The 17,045-nt window shown below is 44.7% G+C and overlaps 9 protein-coding genes across 9 annotated transcripts; 3 read left to right on the top strand and 6 right to left on the bottom strand.

The window, feature by feature from the left end:
- Positions 1-5,152: 5,152 nt before the first annotated feature.
- Positions 5,153-6,518, bottom strand: DFJ58DRAFT_101466 (uncharacterized protein; the record flags this gene model as incomplete). Its single annotated transcript, XM_041378599.1, has 2 exons — positions 5,153-5,226; positions 6,354-6,518. Coding segments are annotated over 2 exons (183 nt in total), but the record flags the coding sequence as incomplete, so codon positions are not given.
- A 2,845-nt stretch (positions 6,519-9,363) lies between these two features.
- DFJ58DRAFT_667464 (uncharacterized protein) lies at positions 9,364-9,570 on the top strand (the record flags this gene model as incomplete). Its single annotated transcript, XM_041382622.1, has 1 exon — positions 9,364-9,570. The coding sequence occupies one exon, from the start codon at positions 9,364-9,366 to the stop codon at positions 9,568-9,570; it is 207 nt and encodes a 68-aa protein (XP_041238829.1).
- Positions 9,571-10,073: 503 nt separating this feature from the next.
- Positions 10,074-10,501, top strand: DFJ58DRAFT_667456 (uncharacterized protein; the record flags this gene model as incomplete). The annotated part of the gene is made up of 2 exons (XM_041382619.1): positions 10,074-10,409; positions 10,463-10,501. Coding segments are annotated over 2 exons (375 nt in total), but the record flags the coding sequence as incomplete, so codon positions are not given.
- A 378-nt stretch (positions 10,502-10,879) lies between these two features.
- DFJ58DRAFT_667460 (uncharacterized protein) lies at positions 10,880-11,713 on the top strand (the record flags this gene model as incomplete). Its single annotated transcript, XM_041382621.1, has 2 exons — positions 10,880-11,042; positions 11,271-11,713. The coding sequence occupies 2 exons, from the start codon at positions 10,880-10,882 to the stop codon at positions 11,711-11,713; spliced, it is 606 nt and encodes a 201-aa protein (XP_041238827.1).
- Positions 11,714-12,034: 321 nt separating this feature from the next.
- DFJ58DRAFT_667484 (uncharacterized protein) lies at positions 12,035-12,363 on the bottom strand (the record flags this gene model as incomplete). Its single annotated transcript, XM_041382626.1, has 2 exons — positions 12,035-12,262; positions 12,310-12,363. The coding sequence occupies 2 exons, from the start codon at positions 12,361-12,363 to the stop codon at positions 12,035-12,037; spliced, it is 282 nt and encodes a 93-aa protein (XP_041238826.1).
- Positions 12,364-12,410: 47 nt separating this feature from the next.
- Positions 12,411-12,623, bottom strand: DFJ58DRAFT_625000 (uncharacterized protein; the record flags this gene model as incomplete). Its single annotated transcript, XM_041381094.1, has 1 exon — positions 12,411-12,623. A coding segment is annotated over one exon (213 nt), but the record flags the coding sequence as incomplete, so codon positions are not given.
- A 1,501-nt stretch (positions 12,624-14,124) lies between these two features.
- On the bottom strand, positions 14,125-14,298 carry DFJ58DRAFT_624894 (uncharacterized protein; the record flags this gene model as incomplete). The annotated part of the gene is made up of 1 exon (XM_041381092.1): positions 14,125-14,298. A coding segment is annotated over one exon (174 nt), but the record flags the coding sequence as incomplete, so codon positions are not given.
- An 85-nt stretch (positions 14,299-14,383) lies between these two features.
- On the bottom strand, positions 14,384-14,928 carry DFJ58DRAFT_667470 (uncharacterized protein; the record flags this gene model as incomplete). Its single annotated transcript, XM_041382624.1, has 2 exons — positions 14,384-14,511; positions 14,565-14,928. The coding sequence occupies 2 exons, from the start codon at positions 14,926-14,928 to the stop codon at positions 14,384-14,386; spliced, it is 492 nt and encodes a 163-aa protein (XP_041238823.1).
- Positions 14,929-15,889: 961 nt separating this feature from the next.
- DFJ58DRAFT_625296 (uncharacterized protein) lies at positions 15,890-16,198 on the bottom strand (the record flags this gene model as incomplete). The annotated part of the gene is made up of 1 exon (XM_041381101.1): positions 15,890-16,198. A coding segment is annotated over one exon (309 nt), but the record flags the coding sequence as incomplete, so codon positions are not given.
- Between the last annotated feature and the right edge of the window lie 847 nt (positions 16,199-17,045).

The following is a 17,045-nucleotide window of genomic DNA, read 5'->3' as shown; positions in this document are numbered from 1 at the left end:
CTTTGAACATCCGCTTCCTTATCCGTTTCCTTATCCAGTATTTTCCTGCACAATGCGCGCCTTAGCGCTCACGTTCCCACGCTCGCGCTTACCTTAGTGCGCTCTCTCACGCTTCGCGCTCACTGCGCTTTTCTTCTTGTGCTTTTGCGCATCCATCGCACTCAAGGGTCTTTCTTTCATCTGGTTCTGTGTTCAGTAGCAGTCCCCTTTAGGGTCGAACGTTCTTGCATTCTGCGAGTATAGCAGCTAGGCAGAGCCAAGACTCACTTATACTGGTTGAGCATTTTTAGATATTTCATATCAGCCCAGCCAGGTTGAGATCGCCTCACCGGTTATCCTTTACTTCCGTTATGCTTACTGATCCGCTACACTTACTGATCCGCTTTAGCTTGTACTTCATTCCCGGTTATGATTCGTTATCCATCTGACTTACCGATATGCTGTACACATACTTTGCTTATACTTTGTACATAGCCTCGCGTCCTTGCTTATTGATCATTCTGTTAGTTATCCGTAGTATATAAACCCTTGTACATGCGCTGTAGTAGATCAGTTCGAATATCATCTTAGATTGCACTCATTCTGTCAGGACTCTAAGTCCCTCCGTTATCCGTCCGGACTCGAGTACAATACTCTTGTCTACTCCGAGACTTAGGATTGATTCCTATAGTCTATATATCCGTCTCTGTCTTTGGACAGTCCTCACCCATTAGTTTCTAGTTCAGATCCAATCCAGATTAGCCGTTACTCTATATGTTCGATATCCGGAAGCCTTAATGGATCTGTTACAATACTTATCCGTCTCACTAGACATGATACTCTAGCACTCTGAAATAAGGGGCAAGACTCGGGAAAGGGGCACAGCACACGAGCTGAGGCCAAAGCCCTTCGGATCCGATACTACTTGAGTACGGTCTTAACATACTCACACAACAAGAAATATTCCAATTCTATCCGTGCGGCTGTTCACCTTGCCAAATGAACACTCAACCGGTACTACCAGTTGATGGACAAGTCTGAGGTATACCGGATTGCTATGGGTGAGTCTTTTTGATTTAAATAATAATATGATACTGACCTTTGTTTACTACAGTACTGCATCCACACCATAAATTGGCCTATTTCAAGAACACACGGTGGGAGGATGCCTGGATTGAGACTGCGGCCACACTTGTCCGCGACGAGTTTGAACGGTCATACCTCGAGGTGGGGATTCAAGAGAACAGAGATGATATCGAGATGTTGGATACTACAGCTCATGAGGTATGTGTTTTTATTCACGGCTCAATATCATTAACTGCAACTCAACTTTTAGAATTTATTTGACAATATGCCAGCACTGGCGCCACCCAAGTCAACTGACCTGGGGGATGAACTGGAGCACTACCTCAATGCCGATATTGAGGATGTCCCTGATCCTATTGCCTGGTGGCATGAGTGCCGTGCAGTATATCCCCACCTTTCTTGTATGGCCTTAGACTACTTAACAATACCTGGTGAGTCCATGCCCGCCCTCCTTTATGGGTTCATTCTGACATGTTCATAGCTACATCAGTTGACATCGAACGTCTGTTCAGCCAGGGATGCCTCCTTCTGTCTCACATGCACTCATGTCTGACTGCTCAGTCTACTCAAGCGCTCCTATGTCTCAATTATTGGAGCCGCCTCAACCTCATCAAGACGGAAGATGTTGTCAAGATTAGTTCCCTGCCTGATGTTGAAGGTACTGATGAGCTCGAGCTCGAGAATGGTTGGGACTGCATTGAGTAGCTAGGTAGTACGTTTTTGTAGCATTTTATTATAGTATACTATGCCCGCAGGGTATACCCACCATGGGTGTTACCCTGGGGTGTTATACCATCCTACCCGTTGAGGGTGAGGAATGATAAATGGATACTAGGGGGAGTGTGTAGTGAGGCTCTCAAGTGCTCCTCTGGAAGTGAGCAACAGTCGTCCCAAGGGGATTGCTATTGAGAATAGATTCCTCTAATATAAGTGAGGGAGATCCAAGACTAGAACTTCGGTCTAGAAAACCTAAGTAGAGCGCTAAAGCCTAAATGTGCTGAAAAGAGTATAAACTGCGTGAAGCACTTCGAATGTGCTGATGATGCGGCCGCCAAATATAAGGCGTGCACTGATTATTGCAAGTGCGGATAAGAAATCTTGAGTGGATTCAAATAGTAACTGGGGCTATGGACTGTGATGCTCATGGAACGGAAGTAAGTATCAAAAACTAATTCAAACGTGTAAGTACCGCTAAGCGCTTTCCCATGGTGCAGAGCCGAACAAGCAAGTATGTACAGTGTGTAACAGCATGTAAGTGAGGGTCTGTAGCATGAGGAGTGTCGTATGGTGCGGAGATATTATCAGCGTGACTCAAACAAAAGAAAACACGCACCAATGGACCGGGGAGGACATGGATAGGGCGTGCGGAGGACAAGTGACAGGATCCAGTGTGCGAGCATGAGCGGCTGCATGTGCTAGTGCCAAAGCAGCTTGTAGTGTGGTGTGCCTCCTTGACGATGTGAGGGTGCCTATAGAGGGAGAGGGGAAGATGCTAGAAGTGCGCCTGTAGGGGCGCGAGCCTCTACACCGTCACTACAACCCATACCCTCAGCGCGAGTATGGGTACATCTTGGGGTAAGGGTACGGGTGGCACCTATGATACCCCAGGGTTTACCCATGCACATCCCTAGCTAGACCTGCCCCCCTCATCCTCATTAAACTGGCTCTCCCAGTGATCCATTCTAGCAGCGATCCACACAGGGATGCTCATTGTTGAACCAGTGCCACTCTCATTGCTTGTACAGGAGAACACCCATTTCCATTTCATGTGCCCTTTGTGGGGCTAGGGAACTGTATGGGTATACCCCCGGGTATCAGTAGTCAAACCCGTACCCGTACCCCGATGGCGGGTATGGGTTTTCGATGGGTATACCCGCGGGTCTCTATTAATTATACCTAAACATTATTCAGTACAGTGAAATTGCTGAATGCTGGACTGAACGTGCTCGAACGCATTTGAGATGTTCGATTCACGTTCAGTCCGGCGTTCGGATGCTGAACATGTCCAATAAAAAGCCCAAAATGATGTCAGAGGCAAACAAAGAGTCATGGAAGCATTACTCACTTAAAGCATGTGACAGCCAAGTGGTCTCAACAATATCGAGCAAGACCTCCAAAGCGAAGAAAGGAGGCACTGACCATGTCTTGAGATGGTGGCCACAACTGCGCAGTTACTCATTCAGAAGAAAGAAAAGTAACATTGTTAGAAATGGGGGGTGTAAAAGTAGGTACTTACTCATCCTCCTTCCTCTAGAGCTTAGAGAAAGACGCCCATAATCCCTCCAAGTCCACTGCAGCTCAAATGACCAGACACTTTGTCTGTGGGACTTGAAGATAGGCATTGTGTTGAAGAAGATGGAGGGAAATTTCTGTGAGGTGTGGGCATTAGTGGTTTCACGAGATGGGCAATTGATAGTAAGTGTGGTGGAGTTCAAATGCCATAAAGCAGTGTTCCCTGATAAATGATGGATGGTCATGGGCTCGAATGACAAGACACTTTGTCTGTGGGACTTGAAGATAGGTGTTGTGTTGAAGAAGATGGAGGGAAATTTCTGCGAGGTGTGGGCATTGGCGGTATCACGAGATGGGCAATTGATAGCAAGCACGGTGAAAGTTGACTACAAAAGATTGTTTCAGTAAGTCTAGTTGATGCATGCTCATTGTTTGGGAGCCACAGCAGTGGTCACGGCAGTTGCCATAGCAGTCAGTGGTGTGGCAAAACCCAGCACGGGGGTATGGGTAGGGGTACAGGTATTGCAATACTAGACCCGTACCCATACCCCAGAGGTACCCGTACCCCGCACCTGCACGGGTATACCCGTACCCGTTGTCATGCATGGTATGCAACTCATACCATGACAGATACACAAGAGGTGTGATAAGGAAGGTATAATAGACCCTACTGTGTCCTATCACCAAGTTACCCCATCATTTTCCCCTTAGTTATTGGCTAGTATTTTCACTTTCAATCTTCACTTCCATTTTTCCATGTATTTCTATTTTGTTCTATGACATTCCATCTCTTTCTATTTTCCTCAGGCATATTCAGCCAACAGACTTTCTTTTCAGCCACCAAGCATGTTTGTAAGCATGTCATGTGACTGGTAGATATCATGATTTGTAAAGATTGAGCTTGACTCATCATGTTTTGTCATGTTTTGTCATGCTTTGTAAGATTCCTAACTGTATTTATAAGCTACTTAGTAAGAAGGCTGATTCAGCACACCAAATGGCATTGTTAGTAAGCACATCCTTACCAATCCATGTGATGACTCATGCCATGATTTGTCATGCTTTGTAAACTACACTGTATTTATAATGTAAATTAGTAAACAGGTTGACTCAATACACCAAATGGCATTGTTAGTAAGCACATTCTTACCAATCCATGTGATGATTCATGCTTTGTAATCAGGGCCTCCAAAAGGTATATAAGGAGCCCAATTTTGCCATGTAATAAATGGAGCACTTCCCACCTTCACTCATCTCAAATAGTGTGAGATTAAGTAAGAACCTAAATACAGGCAAATCATTAGCCTCAAAGTAAGACTAAGAAACATTTATTCAACTATATACTACCTTACAGGGGTTGATTATATAATCTATCAGCTAATCTAACTAAGTTTAACCCATACTATTTTCCTCTCTCTTTTACAGGAAGGGAGACACGATTCACGCTACACATTTCACGCTACACGATACACAAGCACGCTAACTCTCAGACACAATTCATACCGTAGACTCAGTATACAGAATCAAATTGTTTTAAACTAACCAAGGAACAAGGAAAGAAGGTATATTGAAATAAATCCTCCCAAGAACTCACACATTATCTACCACGAAAACTAGAAAAGTCGTAGACCGTGTACTTAAGGACTGGCAATAAGTCTTATCCTATATAGTTGTGTTGTCACTATATAAGTGGTGTACATAAGACCCTTAAGTAAGAGGACACTGTGCAGTTCCCTATTCCTGCGTATACAATGCTATTTTTCTTTCTTCTAAGTGAGTGACTGCGCAGTCATGGGCATCATCTCAAGACGCGGTCAGTGCTAACTTTCTTCGCTTTCTTGGTCCTCCATGGGATTTTGTTACCTGTCGCTTCCGAGGTCGTGACGTATGTTGCTCGTCATATTGTCGCTGTCACTGAAACCTGGCCCGCTGTCCTCTTACTTAAGGGTCTTATATACAACTCGTATATAGTGACAGCACAACTATATAGGATAAGACTTCTTGCCAGTCCTTAAGTACACGGTCTACGACTTTTCTAGTTTTCGTGGTAGATAATGTGTGAGTTCTTGGGAGGGTTTACTTAAAAATGTCTCCTTCTTGTTTTCTCTCTGTAAGTTTGCTTTGAGGCCTTTGTCAATTGAATAGGTTTATTTCACCCTATGAAAGTTTGCCTCAGTGTGAAGTAGTTCTCTTAGCTTGTGTCTCCCTTCCTGTAAAAGAGAGAGGTTATTTGTATGAGTGAAGTTTAGTTTAAGTTTAGAAGGTTAGTTTGTTATATAGTCAGCCCCTGTAAGGTAGTATATAACTCAGATAGATATTTCTTAGTCTTACTTCAAGGCAATAATTTTGCCTGCACTTTATTTCTTAGGTAATCTCACTTGATTTGAGAACAGGGTTTTAAAGTGGGAAGCTTAGATTGACAGTGGCAAAATGGGCTCCTATTATACCTTTTTGGAGGCCATCTTACTAAGCATGATTCAGCACATGGATTGGTAAGAACATTCTTACAAATCAATCCTTTTGGTGTGTTGAGTCAGCTTGTTTACTAAAGAAAGATGAATAAAAGACATGAGTCATCCCAAGGATACAAACCAATCTTTTGAGTGAGCTGAATCAGCCTTCTTACTAAGTAGCTTATAAATACACTTGCAAGTCTTACAAAGCATGACAAATCATGACAAAAACATGATGAGTCAAGTTGAATCCTTACAAATCAGATTATTAACCAGTCACATGACAAGCTTACAAACATGCTTTGTGGCTGGAGAGGAAGTCTGATGATTAAATATGCCTAGAAAAATGGAAAGAGATAGAATCCCATGGAACAAAATAGAAATACATGGAAAATGGAAGTGAAGTTTTGAAAGTGAAAATACTAGCTAATAACTAAGGGAAAAATGATGGGGTAACTTGGTGATAGGATACAATCTGGTGTGTTATACCTTCCTTATTACTCCTGCTATGTATATGTCATGGTATGAGTCACATACCATGCATGACACCGTGCTAAGTTGATCATTTACTAGAACCGTTTCGAAAGTTGGAAAGCATAGTACCTCAAGCTCGTCTTCATCATAACCAGGATCTCCTTCATTATGATCCTCGTGGTTCCAGTGGGATGGGAGCCCAGCATATGGGTCCCAACCATCTTGATGGTTCCCAGCATCCAGGCCCCACTGATAGTTTCCTGCAGAGCCTGACTGAGCTGACTTCTCGAACACGCTGTGAAAAACACAACCTGACTAGGCACTTGTTAAGGTACTCAGCCAGTATATGTCTACTGCTCTGCCTATGCTGCTATACTTGCAACAAAGATGCAAGAATGTTCGACCCAAGGGAAAAGCTACTAAGAACAACTTAAGATCAAAAGACCCAAAAGAGTGCTAATGTGCGGGAATAGCGCGTCGCAAGATAGAGTGCTGATGTGCAGGAAAGAGCGGAAGTCAAGAAAGCAGACACTGAGTCAAAGGAAGGTAATGGATAGCGAGTGAGATCAAGGGTATTGATTGCAAGGGTAAGGAAAGTCAAATAGGGGCCATAGAGCGCAACTAAAGGTGACTACTTCTAAGTAAAACCTAAGGAGAAGGAAATACAGTTGAAGGGAAGTGATGTCGAAGTAGTCACCATAGGCTTCTTATACTAGTAATCTATACCATCTCGGACTCAGAAGGGATAGGATATACATGTAATAAGACTGTAGCACTTTTTACAAACTCGAGGCAAGGCAAATTACATACCAATGAGGTAGGATGGACCATGGATGGATTCCGACATTTCAGGTGATTCCTAGAGCGTGAGAACAGTGCGCTGTACTAGCGCTAGGCGCAGGAACAAGCACTAGATAGAGCGGACAAGCGCTAGGTAGAGCGGACATGCACTAATGCTCCTATAGACACATTGCTGGTAGTTCTGATAGCGCTATAAGCGCGGGAATAGCATCAGATAAGTCGTGGGAGCATGAATAACACTGTGGGAATGTGCGCGCATAGTGTGGGAAAGTGCGGAATAGTGTCAGACAAGGGTTATGGCTGAGACAAGTGAAGACTGCTGATAGGGGAGTAGTGAATAATATGAGGGATAACTTTGGTCCACCTATTGGAGGTTTATGCAGGTATACATGACTAGCGCCAATATGATTGTCACAACGCGCTGTTCAAAGACCGACAGACATTCCAGGTCAACATCCGTGTGGATCACGTCTGTGCTTTTGCCAGTCTGGTTTAAAAGGGTTGACCATGCGACTTCAAGAATGAATTCTTCCTGTGCGTCCGTGGTGCCATCTCTGGGGCAGTTGGGATCTGCCTCCAATATGCTGCGCTTGTTGCATGTGAGCATAATACTGAGTGCGTGAGCAAATGCCACGCAGCCTAACCATTGCACCACAGTCTCTTGCACCTCTTCGATGTTATCAAATATCCAATGGGCAACCTGTGCTTGCTGGACTGCAGTCAGATCACTGCAATACTTGACAGTATAGCTGCCTGTTGACAACGCTTGACTTCCCTGCTGCTGCAGATAATGTCCGATAGGCAAATGCTGGATGTCTTGGACCCCACCTCTGCACTTGTCTCTGCTTGTCTGTGTGTGCAAGTCCAACTCAACTCTCCTCTCATTTTGACCACCCACCCAAAATGTCTGCAAAGGACCTGGGTGGATCTCCTCGAATACATCCACATCCACGGATTCCTCGACAACACAGAAGAATCAACTTGTTTGGCTGCATGGCACGGCTTGTGTCGGAAAGTCTGCTGTTGCATTCACAGTAGCTGAGAGGATGAGATGTCTAAAAGTGATAGAAGAGACAATTGCACAGGCTTTCATGAGCCTGATCTGCCCGTGACCACATTCTGCTCACAAGTCACTTGGAATCGCATATCCTTTCAGAACGAAGAGGCGTGCATGTCTGAAATGTGGTCCTTTCTATTGATCTGTCATAGTGGTTGTAGTTTTTGATGGGGTAAGTCTGTCTGTTCATCCAGATGACATTTTGATGACTTTTACTTGCGCGCATTTCGAGTCTGCTGCAAATGTGCACTGTAGTGTATCCAAACACTTCAAGAATTATCAAGAAGCTTCTCAAAATCTCAGGCTGTACCCACCTCATGCTGCCTACTTGCAACTTTACAGTCCGCTGCACCCTCCTAAACACCTCCTACTACCTTCTCATGCCTGCTACAACTCTCTTGTACCTGCTGGCCTCTTTCTTGCATTGAGTGTTCTCCTTCGCTAATTAAATCATTGAGCGCCCAACTGTTTATGCTTGGAAAATTTACAGTTCAGTTCGTGTTCAGACCAGAAAAAAACCGAACTGGACCGTTGAGAACAGTTCTCAATGGTCCGGTTCTGGGTTCAATGATTTTGTAGAACCGGACCATGGTTTGATTCTCGGTTCTCATTGAGGACCCTCTGAACCGGACTGAACCGGACCACAGCAGCACTAGCAGTGGCAATGCTGTTTGTGTCGGCATGGTTGCCAAATGGGCATGAGAAAGACATACTGGAAAGAGAAGTAAAAGGCTGCTAAGAAAACATGTACAAGTGACTGAAACCAGCTGGTGTGCACTGCCAGTCCTCCATATGAACAAAAATCAACTTAATTAAGTGGCTGAAAGAGTGCAGTTAGGCCACTTTACTAATTGAGATATGTTGGAATCATAGGTGAGTTTAGGTCATGTGAAAGCTAGGTGTGACCAATCTATTATCTGATCATTATTCTGGCATACTGAAGATAACAAACCGAAAGTGTTTTCTTCTGGCATTGGTGCAGGCTCCTTCCCATCCGCTGGTTCGAGTGTGGAGGGGCGAGTTGAGATTACATGAGACGACATACTAAGTAGAATATCACGTGCACCAGCAAAATTGAAACCCAGCCCAACTTTAATTCCTCTCACACTCTCACCAGCGGCTGGAAGATAACATTCGTCAACATCGTCAGCCACTGTGGCTAGTGAAGTGAAACATGAATTTTATTTGCTAAGACTGAACATAGGGTTAGATTTACTGTAATATTTGTAAGTATATTTGTAGAGTACAATGCTGGCAATCATAGGCTATAGCAACAATCAAATGGCTGCACTGGCACCTTCTCCTAATCAAGATCCTTCTGGCAGTCAGCAGATACCATCATTGGCCGACATTCGGTCACACGCTCTCGCAAAATTCGGTGTCAAGCCTTGTTTGTGGCAGCTTAAAGTTGCCCAGGCTCTGCTCAAAGGGGACCAGGATGTCATATGCACGGCAGGCACTGGAATGGGGAAAATGCTCAGATTCTGATTACCTTTGCTGTTCCATGATGGCGGCATTCAAATCATTGTCACCCCTCTTAATATGCTAGGCAAACAAAATGCAGTGTCACTGGCCAAGGCCGGCATACATGGAATATCCATTGATAGAGAGTCTGCTACACCTACAAATTTCTTGGTGAGTGCTGCACTATACTGGATGTATTAACATTATCTAAGTTACCTATCAATCACATAGGCTATCGTGGCGCTGAAGTATCATGCAATTGCCATCAGTCCCGAGCAACTCATGAAACCAAATGGTTCATTTGAGAAACTGCTAAAAATGTGTTGTTTGTTTCACGGCTTATCAGTATCATGATTAATGAGGCGCACTGTCTTACCGATTGGGGAGACTTTTGTCCTGAGTACAAAGAACTTGGACAACTTCGATACATTCTGCCATCGATGGTTCCTATCATGCTTGCATCAGCAACACTAATGAAACACTCACTCTTGAATGCAACCTGACTTTTGCACATGCATGCAGACAGGATGACCTTCATTTGTCGTTCAACAGACCATCCTAATATCAAGATCGGGGTAATAAAAATTAAGTATGCACTTAATAGTTATGCAGATCTTGCATTTTTGATCCCAGGAGGTTGGAATGCCAGGGATCCGCCCCTGCAAAAGTTTCTCATCTTTTTTGATGACATCCAGGAGGCCATCAATGCAGCACAGTACCTTCGCAAGCATCTACTGGTCGAGTGCAGCAATAAGATCAAATGGTTCAACTCTGATATGATGAGTACTTACAAGGAAGTGGAGCTTGACAACCTCATCTCAAGTGAAACATGGGGACTCTGTACGACTGACTCATTCAGGATGGTGAGGTTCGACATTATATAGTACAATGGACATAACTCACTCACCTCTTGCAGGGCATGGATGTTCCTGATATTCAGCTTGTAATACAGTGGCAAGCAACTTGCAAACTTATGACTTTGTGGCAGTGTTTTGGACGTGCAGTGCGCAACAAGAATCAGTTAGAAACAGCTTCACTGTTTGCTGAGAAAGAGCACTTTGACGATGAGCGACATGCGAAAGTCATCAGAAAGGTGCAACGCGAAAATGCTCAAAAGCGGAAAGCTGCTGACCCACCAGCTATGCTACACCCTGGTAAGCGCCACACCATGGTTCCTTCAGATCCTGGGGGTCCTTCTATTAGTACTGTTGTGACTTCACATGATGGGAACAGTGAACAACTTGGAGATGAATCCGATGGGGATGATTCGGACGACAATGAATTTAATGGAAACTCACTGGTAGCTGGGAGCATACAGGAGTTGAAGGGAGCAATGGCGAGTGTTGAACAGGCGAGGAAAAACATTGGTTGTCCTGAAAAGTGGAAGAAGAGAGAATTGGACCCAGGTGTGGACTACTTAATCAATGCTGACAGCCATATGGGATTTAAGTGTAGAAGGAAGGTGTTCAATGTTTGCTTTGATAATGACATGGCCGGTGAAAATTTCCTGTTTCTGACTATGGTCAACGTGCTCACCTTTTGGCACAAGCAGACTCTGACCACCTTGAGTGTGACCCTAGAAATCTGATGGGCTGCTCTCATTGTTGTATTGAAGCACCTGTCATCTGCTGTGACATCCATCACTCCAACGACTGCTCAGCAACATATCAACAAACCACCTGCTATACCACAGCACTCACAAATCCCAAAGTACACCAGAGAAGCACATGACATCATCCTACAGGATGCGCTGGATGACTGGCGCGAGAAGAAGACTATTTCTACATATGGATGGGCTCATCTCAATGACCTTGGTCCCTCTCTCGTCATGCCCAACTCAATGCTTGACAGAATCATTGACTGTGCACATTACTACAAGCTGAACAGTGTGCATGATGTGAAGAAGGAGACAGGCTGGATGGATGCTGACAAGTTCAGTGCTGAGATTGTTGCACTTGTTCAAAGGCATGCTCTGCCTGTCGCATCCCCTTGTGCTAGGACGCCTCTAAGACCCCATCTATCCAGTCATGTAAATGTTCCATTGCCACTACCATCTCCTTGTCCAGCCCCGAGAACGAACACTACAAAGCGCAAGATCAAGTGCAGTGCCTGTAATCAGGAAGGACACAACGGTACATCATTTATTTTATTTGTCGGAGAGCTGTAACAATTTAGTATCCAGCATGCAATCTTGCTTGCACACAGCATCCTTCTCATATAGGCCAGGACAAGGAAAACGTAAGTATATAAATTCCCACTTGCACTACACTGTCTAATAGCCACTCAGGTATCAGTACCTCCCCCTTTATGAACACCGCTGACAATGCAAAGTCCAAACACGAATTCAAGATGTTCAAAGCAATCCAACAAGTACATCATCTAATTCTGCTCATCCCTCATCCCCTTCTGCATCCCCTTCATCTGTTTCTCCATGTGCAGCTTTTTCCATCAACTCTCTGCCTTTGTCTATAAAGTCAGTGATAATGCATCAGCTGTTCCTACCAGGTGTTGGCGAGTGCGGGGACTGTTTAGCCAGTTGGTTACATAGTAATTCAAATGTTTTCTTCATGTTAGGACTTGAGTGTTTCATAGTGAGGTGGGTGAGAAGGAAGTTTTTGTGAATCATGCTTTGTGCATTATGGTATGCCTGCACAAGCGGTGATTCAAGAAAAATGCACTTGACAGTGTGGTTGGACCCTTTGCCTCCATTTTTAACCTGTCGTCCGTGAGACACAGCATGATATGCAAAATAGTACTACTTACCTTTGTGAACAACTTGTTTAACTCGACACACCAGTCGACAGCACGCCAAGCCATTTTTTCCCAATTGGATTGACCAGAATATGGTATTGCACTGCTCGTCTGAGGCCCAGTGGGTAGACATAGTGCACATTGAGGAGGAAGTTTGTCATGTGTGTAGCATACTTATGTTTGCCTGTAGCTTTCAGGATAGGAATCCATGCAATGATGCATGTTTCAACACATCCAATGTCACCTTGATTCATCGCATACAATAACTCCTCGTAGTGTAGGAATAACTTGTTCATGAAGAGTGAGTTCTTGTATTGCAAGTCTCGATCTTGTTACGAACTAATGCGAGTTCGCAACTAGAACTTGGATAGGGGCTCTTGCTAAGCCTGCTGAGACCAGCGAGCGTTCGATAGCAAGAGTTCTTGAGCAATAGCTTTGTCAACTAGACAAAGGTATTATCGACAATTAGGACGGCGTGTCTCTAATCGTGTTTCTCAGCTAGCAAGACTATTGAGCGATGAGCTCAACAGAGATTAAGATGAGAAAGTGAAGCTTGCTTAAGGCTTCTAGCAGATAGGCAGGTAGAACCAAGTAGATTCAAGTTAGAAAGTACAAGCGATACCCTACTGGTATATATAGGTAGGAAGTGGTTGAGGGCAGGACTGCCGAATTAGTGGTAAGGGCAAAGGGGACGAGTCAGAATGAGTCATATGTGAGATAGCACCAGTTGGGTGGTAAGGGCAAAGGGGAAAGTGAGTCAGAGATAAGTACTGGTCAGGCGGTAAGGGCATAGGGTTGTGAGTCAGAGGAACGGAACAATGGTAACAGTAAAACGTGCACAGCGATCTAGAAGAGTTGTGCGTTCGAAGTGAAATGACGTAGTAAGTACAAAGTAAGACAAAGGGAAAGGGAAAATGAATAGGGGCCTAACACGACCCAATGTTCTTGTAACAGATCTTTTGCAGGCCGTCGCTGCAAGCGCTGTAGCATGTGGTTCACTATGTACCTCTGCGCAAGTTCATCGGCCAAGACCTTCAAATCACTGAGCATTGGCTCAGACGCCGCAAATGCCTCTAGGCTGCTATGAGATGAGTTCTTGCTTTTGACATGTACTCTCCAACAATTGAGCCGCCAACAAGTACCTGCACTTCCAACCAGTTGGTGCATCCGCCGAAAACCTGGTTTGGAACAGTAGATTCCAGTTTCTCGAGGTCGGAGCAGTGATATGTCACGCATCAGACTTGTTTCATCTTCCCTGGCAGCCAGCAGCTGGAGAAAACACCGCCAGATAGCATCTGCACATGCCATCTTCAAGTGGAACAGGCCAGGAATGTATATGACATGCTGCAAGTGATCCCATGGTGTTGCCTCAATTGACTGTCATAACTGGGCTGTTTGGAGCCGTTCACCTGTCCCAAGATCTCCATGAATCAAGACCATGTATTGCGAGATCTCAGGTGTATCAAGTTCTGCATTGGTTGGATCCAAAATACCACCCTGCGCTAAAAGTTTGGTGACCACTTGAATATTTCCACTCACAGTTGAGTTATTGACATCCATTGCGCATGTTGCAGTGATTGGTGTTTTGACCAGGGGAATTTGTTCCACACCTTCTGGCTCTTCTATTTCTGAGCGGAAGCGATGGAAGTACTCGGGGCCATGAGTACATAGGTCCGTCAAGAACATCCATGAATTAAATTTGTCGTGTCAGGTTAGATTTGAGGTGGGTGTTTCAATTGACTGCAGATGAATGGACAGAAGGTCCCTCCATGTTTTCCGTGCAGGTAAGTCATTGTCCCTTGTATAGACATTCAAATTTGACTTTGCCCAGAGCTCTTCAGGAAATTTCAAGTCATCAGTAGTGACCCCATGCTGTAGTGGAAACATCAAACCAGAGGTAAGATGTTTCAGCGACTCATTGGACTTCTCGGCTGACGGAACATGTGTTTTGAGGTCAACATCGAAATTATCATACACATATGATGCGAAGAAGAGATTGCCCGAGATCACACATGGTGTTTTGTGACTCGATTGACAATGACTTGATTGCAGCATGTATTGAATCTGTCAATATCGAGATACCGATTCATGCAAGGGTGTCGACAACGTGCTGTGGTGTGTGCATGGACTGCAAGAATATACCGAGTATACTTTGCAGTGTGTTGGATTTGCGGTTGGTACTTTGCATCAAAATACTGAGAATGACCACCTTTTCTGACACTATTAATAGGGGTACATTTAAATCAATCGATTTGACGAGAGCCGACTCACAATGCTGATAATTGCAGCACTACGCAATTCATGTCGGTCTGCTTTGGGTGCTGTTGAAGATGTAAGTCCGTTGATAAACCCCTCAAGATCTATTACTTCAACCTGATCCCAATAACTGTCATCATCGGACATTTGCATACTGCTCATGCTGTTGGGTGCGTCTTGATCTCCTTTCTCATGTATGATCAGTGGCAGCTTGCGATCTTCACCAAGTAACCCACCCAGTAGGTTCCACAATGCAGGTGCGCTAGTTTCCATCTCCCCAGCCATCTCTTTGATGCTGAAGTCCTCCAGCTGCTTGGTAGTGGCACTGGATGCACCAAAATGCCAACCTGCACCTTCAGATGAGATTGTCTGCATGTCGGTGATGTATTGTTCATGAACAATCTTGCACATGGAGTGTACGAATGTGTCTTCCTTTGAAGGATGTTGCAGAAATGCTGCAAGTATGTATGTCGGGTGAGCATGCTACTAAATCTCGCACAACATGATGATTATCGAACTGTCGGCAGGTGAGTAATGAGAGAATAAATTGAGATGCTGTGATGCTATTTCTTTGAAAGACATCGATGATTTCTTCTACCACACACTGCATTGACATAGTATGAGCACAGAAGCATTAAATTGGTATAACCAGCATTGTACTCTGACATATATTGCAGTAAATCTAACCCTACGTCAGTCTTAATAAATAAATTTGTGTTCCACTTCGCTAGCCACGGTGGCTGACGATGTTGACGAATGTTACTATTATGGTACGCGCAATCAGCAGCCCCCAGAAGTCGGCAGTCACACAAATGTCACAGTAAGTTACAACATGTCACTGAGCCAGTTTCAAAGTCAGCTCGGCAGTCAAGCAGGAGCGCAAGGAAGTGAGTTAGTATTCGGCATGAGCAAGCAAGTACAGTATATACTAGTAAAATCTAAGTATGAGGGTGACCATGATTAGTGCCATAGTTGTAGAATTGAGGGGGATGTGTAGGGAGACTGTGTGTTGTAAGGATGCTGAGGTTGTCTGTCTAAGTTTGATGATGATGCAATGGGACCGCCGGATGAATTATTATGTTGCGTTGTAGAGTAAGATGGTGCGCGGAGAGCTGGATTAGCATAGAATTGATGAAAATATGGCTGGTTAGTAAAGTGTGGAGGATAATATGGATTAAAAGAATGTGCACTGGCAGGTGGGGTGAAAAAATGAGTACCGGAAGTGTTGGATGAGGACTGAGGTAGCGTCATTGTCTTGTGAGGCGCCACTACTAGCCTGTCCTGTTGATGACGCAGTGGCTAAATTCTTATTCTTCGAACGCGTTTTTCCTGTCTGGAAGAGCGCAGCAAAACGTGGATTGTCGGCAAAGTGCTGATTTGCGGCATCAGCAAGAAACTCTTTGATTCTAGTCCTGAGTTCCTCAACCGTTCTGTCTCTTGAAATCTTGAGAGCGCCAGCAACTGCGATAAAATCATCCTTGCACCGGAGTGTTGAGAGTGCATCAAACGTCTTCAACTCAATATCGCGTTCGATCTGAGTGTGGCGCGCTTCATCTTCTGTCTTATTTGTGGCCTGCTTCTCTGCATCGGCCTTATCCTTTTCACATTGCTCTTCCTCTGCTTTGTTGAAGTCTTCCTCGAGCTCTGGGTGTGTTACAAAACGAAGCTCGTAGTTTTCCTCGTCTACCGCTGATAAACTTGCGAACGCGGACCAGCCCCATGACCAGCAGCACAGCACCAGTCGGCACTGGTGTGTGCAGTACACCTGACCTTCCCAATAAGTAACTATAATAATAGTAGCCAATAACATGTCTCGCCAATTATCACATTAGTCTTTTGCTCAAATCCTCTACACCAGCGATAAATCCTGCCCCAAATACTGCGGGATGTCCTTAGATATACCTGCATATAAGTATCGGCACAGGGTAATTCGGGTAAGTACATTCCGTTCCGTTCTATTACTTATCCGGTAACCCCCGCTTCCTTGCCAAACCTCCCGCTCCTCCTAGAAACTATTCCCATGCTGTTCTCTTTCCCTCCTCATCGTCCTCTTCAGCATCAAGCCACTTGCCGGCGTTCTATAAGTGGACCTACTTGATGTATAACCATGGTTCCTCCCCCAGAAAGGTCTCCGGCTTGTCCAAAGCCTCCATCAAACATAAATTCTGTGGTCTCAGTCATCAGACCATGGTCTTATCAGCTAGTAAGCAAGGTGAATGGAAGGAGTCATTGCAAAGCAAGAGAAGACAGGAAATATCAGGTGAGTGTAGATAGCCGAGAACATGATCTCTGACGTTGGCATGGACATGGACAACGAACCTTACACAGCGCCACTAGGTGAAGAAGGTCTTGATATCAGCCATGAGGGTGGGGAGTATGAAGCCTTTGAAGGCTTATCAGAGCAGGTCACTAGCTTATCAAACTAGTAAGTATGTCCTAGTCCAATTAGCTGTTTTGCTCGCTCATACTTTCAGCTGCTATGTTGATTCCCA

The sequence above is a fragment of the Suillus subalutaceus genome (assembly GCF_016647625.1).
Source record: "Suillus subalutaceus strain FC151 chromosome Unknown DFJ58scaffold_140, whole genome shotgun sequence".
NCBI lineage: Eukaryota > Fungi > Basidiomycota > Agaricomycetes > Boletales > Suillaceae > Suillus > Suillus subalutaceus.
The sequence above is the reverse complement of the archived record's forward strand: the minus strand, read 5'-3'. Positions and strand labels throughout refer to the sequence as shown.